This window comes from Myotis brandtii, unplaced genomic scaffold (genome assembly GCF_000412655.1).
Source record: "Myotis brandtii unplaced genomic scaffold, ASM41265v1 scaffold707, whole genome shotgun sequence".
NCBI classification, from domain to species: Eukaryota; Metazoa; Chordata; class Mammalia; order Chiroptera; family Vespertilionidae; genus Myotis; species Myotis brandtii.
In genome coordinates, this window is record NW_005370773.1 from 726,388 (window position 1) to 732,393 (window position 6,006).

The following is a 6,006-nucleotide window of genomic DNA, read 5'->3' on the forward strand; positions in this document are numbered from 1 at the left end:
CACACACACACATATACATACATACATACAGTGGGGCCTTGACTTACGAGTTTAATTCGTTCCTTTACGGAGCTCATAACTCAAATTACTCGTATGTCAAATCACTGTGACGTTCACTGCGCCAACTAGCGGTGGGGTATCTGAAGCTGGCTCGTAACCCGAATTTTTTTGAGCTTGCAACTCAAAGCAAAAAATCGGCCGAGAGACGGCTCGTATCTCAAAAAAACTTGTTAGTCGGGACACTCGTAAGTCAAGGCCCCACTGTATGTATGTATGTATGTATACACACACACACACACACACACACACACGGATAAAACAAGAAAATACATTAAGATTTTAACAAAACTTCCATTTCTGGGTGATAATGGTACAGATGATTTTAATTTTCTGGTTTATTCTATCTTTTCTAAAACTTCTATATTGAAAATATATGTTTTTGCTTTTAATTTTTTTTACTTTGTTTTGTAATAATTTGAGTTTTTTTAATTGAGTTTTTTAGAGAGGGAGGGAGAGGGAGAGAAGGAGAGAAAGAAATAAACATCGCTTTGTTGTTTCACTTATTTATGCATTCAGTGGTTGATTCTTGTACCTGCCCTGACTGATGGTTTGAACCCACAACCTTGGCAGATCAGGACTATGTTCTAACCAACTGAGCTACCTGGCCAGGACATAATAATTTCAGATTTATAAAAAGTGGTAAAGCTAACTAAAAATTCCCATATACCTTTCACTCAGCTTGCTCAAATGTTAACGTTTTATAAAACCACAGTACAATTATCAAAACCAGGCCACTAACATTGAAGATAGATTGTTTTTAAATCAAAATTTAACAAAGTAACTGTGCAAAGAGCCCCCAGTGCTCACTGACTGTGTAACTCCTCTGCCTGGTTCCAGGGCTCTCTGCAGGCTGACCTCACCACAGCCACAGCAGGGCCTATGCCAGAGAAGAGGGCCAGGCCTCAGATCTAAAGCTCAGCGGTTTCCTGCTCACATACTAGTGCTGCCCACAGGCAGTCACCTTACTTAGTGGGCCTGCAGTTTCCTTTGTAAGTGGGTAAAGATATTAATCTACTTCCCTGCCTTATAGAGCAGCGGTTGCCAACCTTTCGGACCTCACAGACCACCAGTAGTCCGCAGACCACCAGTTGGCGACCGCTGTTAGAGGATCCCTAGAGGAAGAAAATCACCAACCAATTCCTTCATTTCCTTCTCATTCCAACTCTTCTGAATTATTTCAAGCCACAGTGAACATTCCCTTCTTGATTCCAAATGAATGAACATCAAGTCCCTAAGCAGACTCAATCCCCCTAGTTCTGTTTTTTGGGGGTTTTTTCAATCCCCCTAGTTTTTAAATTCCACCTGCCAATCCACCCCAAGACAGAGAAATCATTAAGGAAAATATTAGCTAAGAGATATGAAACCACCTCCTTATCCTCTGCCCTGAGGCAAAACCTCTACCACTCACTTCTCAGGTAATAAAGCTGGGCATCTAATAGAAGGAAAGAAAGAAGAAAAAAGGTGAAACTACACTTACTGGGCTTAACAGACTCCAAAGGGACAAACACTTGAGCCAGAGGTGTGTTCTGAGAAGAGGAAGACGAAGCCAATGGGCCGGCCTCCCAGGACCAACCTGGAGAGGACTTAGTCCCTGGTGGCACTTCCTTGGGGATATTTTTCTGTGGAATATAATTCCTGCAAAGAAATAAAAAAATATATCTCAAGACAAGCAAGAATTCCAGGAATCTGTGGCTAGGCTTTCTGAAGAACAAGATAAGAGAGGGGAAAAAAGAAAAAAATACATATATATGTATATGTGAGCATGTGTGTGTGTTTTAGAGGTATGGGACTATTTTTTTTACACTTTATTGATTTCAGAGAGGAATAAAGAGGGAGAGATAGAAACATCAATGATGAGAGAGAATCATGGATTGGCTGCCTCCTGCATACCCCCCACTGGGGATCGCAACCCCGGACATGTGCCCTGACCTCCTGGTTCATAGGTGGATGCTCAACCTCTGAGCCACACCAGCTGGGGCAGAGGTATATGACTTTAGATAAGTAATTTAACCTAGGCCTCAGTTCTCTGAGGGTTGTTAAAATTAAATGAGCAAATGTCTGAAGAGCACTCAGTGGAATGTATGACATAATGAGGATCTAATAAACTATTAATAAAGTAACCAATGTGGCTATCAGGCAGCCTGACCACAGGCAGCTCAGCCAGGCTGTTTCCCACATGTGATATCCAGCAGGACGGAAGCCAGGAAGATGGTCACAGATTCAGGCACCACTTCATTCACACTTCTTTAGGATTTTGTCCATTTGCAACACAAACTGAAAACATTTTGGAAAACTGAAGCCCAGACAGAAGTAACCCATCAAAATAAGAATGACTGGCCCCTGTGGAGTGATGAGAGAACTGGGAAGAAGCCCCGCCCACACATCCCTGCCACCAGAGACCAATGGTCTCTCTCCACCAGGGTCATGGCACTCAGGCTGCTGAGAGAAGGCAAACTGCTAATATTTCCAGAGGCAAAGGGGCAGGGTCTCGGGAAATGTGTTCACATTCATAGCTCAGAGCGCCTCTGCTTGAGGAAACCTGTACTATAACCACTTCCCCAAGTGCCTCCAAACTGGAAGCTATGGAAAGATCCACAAGAGGGAAATGATTAAATGCACATATATGAGCATATATGAATCATATAACTATTTATATAAACTGACATGCACTCATATCAAAGATATGATGTGATATGAAAAAATCCACATTGGAGTAGTTTATAAATTATGAACCCCATTTGTGTAAAAATAAGTGACAATTAACACATTACTACATGTATAGAAAGAAAGCGAAGAAGGAGCATTCAACATTGTCTTTAGGAGTTGATATTTGAGACTTTCTATATTAACTATTTCTCTAGTGATCAAATTTTACTTAACTTCAAATCTATAATAATAAAAGCATAATATGTAATTAGACTGGACATCCTTCTGGACGACCTTCCAGGCAAAGCTGGGGCTGTGTGGGAAGCCTGGGTCCAGGGTACCTGCTGGTGGCTGGAGGGAGGCCCAGGTCCCGGTGCAGAGGGAAGCCGGTGTCGGCAGCCGGGGGAAGGAAGGCCTACTCTTGCACAAATTTCATGCATTGGGCCTCTAGTTATATAATAATCAGAAAAAACAACCCTCAACCTACACACAACAAAAACATCGTTAATACTGCTGTTGCTGCTTAAACAAACCCTCTACAGAGACCTTGGCCAAGGGTGTCCTTTCCTCACTTGGGACGGGAGTAAAAGGAGGGGAGGGAAGCAAAGAAGCCTCCGCAGAGCGATGTCTCTGCCTGTCTTCAAGGGTCACCCCAGCCCTCATGCAAGGAGCCCTCGTCTCCCTCCCCTGCCCACACGACTCACAGGGCGCCCGAAGGAGGCTGTGGGGAGAGGAGGTCCAGCACACTCCTCTCTGCTGATGGGCTCTGAACACCGCCACCTGGCAGTGTGCCTGCAGGATTCCTCTTTTCCTTACAGCAACTCTGCCCGGCAACCTGCCAAACCAGGAAGAGCTAAGATGAGGCCAGCGTATGAATGACCACTAGCCACGGTGACACGCGGCACAGCTCTCCTGACCCACCAAAGCTACTGCGCACCGGGCTGATTTCACTGCCTGAGGCAGGAGGGCAAGAGCAGAGCCCAGGCACTACCGAAGAGGATCAGCACGAGGAGACGAGGACGTGTGCCCTGTGGGGCTGCCAAATACAGCAGACCGAGGAAGAGGCTTTGGCCTCCAAGTCTACAGCACCCCAAGCTACAGTAGCCCCTCCCCTAAGCAGCTTTGTCCCTCCACTCCCCTGCGGGCCCTGGGAAGAGCTTCCTTACCTTGCTGGTAACTGGAGCATCACTGATTCCTACAAGGGAGGAACAGAGGGAGATGCACACCATCACTCATCCTGACAGGAAGGAGAGCGGCACCATGTCCACCCTTTCCAGGGCACTTAGCAAGCCCAAAGCAAAGAACCCACAGGCATTCACCGCACCCACGGTGAACCTGAGACTAAGTGCCAAGAGGACTGCTCTGAGCTTCCCAGTATACCCACTTCCCTCTAAAAACAGGCACATTCCCCGCAAGGGGACCCAGCCTACTCACTCCCCAGGGAGCCGGGACCATTCTTGCCTGCTCCCCAAACCAGCCCCTCACCTAAGGCTGCCAGGTCCTGATGAAGCAGAGACGGTGCCCCAGGCCCAGCCTGCTCAGACTCACTGTCCAGCTCCAAGTCGATCAGGCAGCTCCTCGGGCAGGCTGCTGGACTCTGCAAGACTAGAGATCGGATTGAGAGGCTCTTCAGTCAGAGCGAGAGCAAGGTCTCCACTTAAAGCCAGCTTCCCTCGGGCCTCCTCCCAGTCAAAACATCACAGCATCCCACCCTTAATACCCCCAGCACCTTCCACCGCAAGTGGAGGGCTTGGCAGAGAGCCTGCGTGGGGCCTGGAATGAGGAGCCAGAGGACTGCCTTCCCGCCAGCAGCCAGTCCTCCTCTGGTGGTCCATTCAGCCTGGACACAGCCAGCTGGCTTTGCCAGCTCAGAACCCCTCCGAGGTGCCTGACCACAGCCAACCAGAAACACCTGCAGGGCTGGATAAACATGCACACCCCTCGCCTAGCCCTAAGCAATCCTGACTCAGAAAGCCAAGGCCAGGGACCTAAGAATTTGCATTTTAACCAGAGTCCAGATGACTCTGATGCAGCGAGCTGGCATCAGGAACCACTCAAGATCATTTTTTGGTCTCCAGTTCCCATAAGCAAGCACGCATTAGAAAAGCAGTCTACACCTGGGCGCAATCAGCCATCTGCTTCTGTGTCTAGCCAAAGCTGGGTCCAGCCTGCCAGCCAGTCCATCACGGCACATGCGACAGTTCTCACAGGAAAGAGAGAGGGAGAGTTTTCTCATTTCCACGTCATAACCCAGGATATTCTGCGGATCATCTCTTTCCTGGGATTTGAGGCTGCTCCAAGCAGCAGGTACAGAGAGGCTCTCTGCACATTACCTCTGGAGTCAGGTGTGTCTCCTGCTGTGCTGGTCACTGTGTTCCCAAAGATGACACGGCCCTCCATCACCTGTTTGTACAGCAGAACTCCCTGGGTGAGGAGGTCATTTGCCTGGAGAATCTCCGCTGGAGAATGAGAGAAAAATCAGAGTCCCCAGGTTTGGCTACCAATAACCACAGTCTTTTTTCCCCCAAATATATTTCTTTATTGATTACAGAGAGAAAAAAGAGAGGGAGAGAGAGATAGCCATATCAGTGATGAGCCCTAGCCAATTTGACTCAATGGATAGAGCATCGGCCTATGAACTGAAGGGTTCCGAGTTCAATTCCGGTCAAGGGCACATGCCTGGGTTGCGGGCTCCATCCCCAGTAGGGGGCGTGCAGGAGGCAGCTAATCAATGATTCTCTATCATCACTGATGTTTCAATCTCTCTTCCTCCCTGAAATCAATTCTATATAATAAAAGGCTAATATGCAAATCGAATAAACGGTGGAATGACCGGCCGCTATGACATGCACTGACCACCAGGGGCAGAAACTCAACGCATGAGCTGCCCCCTGGTGGTTAGTGCGTTCCCACAGGGGAGCACCGCTCAGCCAGAAGCCCTGAGCCGGGCTCAAGGCTGGCGAGCGTAGCGGCGTGGCGGGAGCCTCTCCTAAGGATGTCTCCGTGGGGAGCGGGCCTAAGCCAGCAGTTGGACATCCCCCAAGGGCTCCCGGACTGCGAGAGGGCACAGGCTGGGCTGAGGGGACCCCGCCCCCCTCCAGTGCACAAATTTCGTGCACCAGGCCTCTAGTAAAAAAAATATATTTTTTGCCGAAACCGGTTTGGCTCAGTGGATAGAGCGTCGGCCTGCGGACTGAAGGGTCCCAGGTTCGATTCCGGTCAAGGGCATGTACCTGGGTTGCAGGCACATCCCCAGTAGGAGATGTGCAGGAGGCAGCTGATCGATGTTTCTCTCTCATC

At 48.7% G+C, this 6,006-nt stretch overlaps 1 protein-coding gene across 5 annotated transcripts in view; it reads right to left on the reverse strand.

The window, feature by feature from the left end:
* The window catches only part of GGA2 (golgi-associated, gamma adaptin ear containing, ARF binding protein 2), a 32,733-nt gene that overhangs the window by 7,585 nt on the left and 19,142 nt on the right, over positions 1 to 6,006 (reverse strand). For all 5 annotated transcript variants that reach the window (XR_001359833.1, XM_005882324.2, XM_005882323.2 and 2 more), the window contains 5 exons: positions 5,040 to 5,165; positions 4,192 to 4,311; positions 3,873 to 3,901; positions 3,411 to 3,541; positions 1,538 to 1,695 (listed from right to left, as the gene is read on the reverse strand). Coding sequence is in view for 4 of the 5 variants with exons in the window: in XM_005882324.2 (XP_005882386.1) it covers positions 1,538 to 1,695; positions 3,411 to 3,541; positions 3,873 to 3,901; positions 4,192 to 4,311; positions 5,040 to 5,165 (564 nt within the window). In the remaining variant the exon portion in view is untranslated. The remainder of the gene's footprint in view (positions 1 to 1,537; positions 1,696 to 3,410; positions 3,542 to 3,872; positions 3,902 to 4,191; positions 4,312 to 5,039; positions 5,166 to 6,006) is intronic.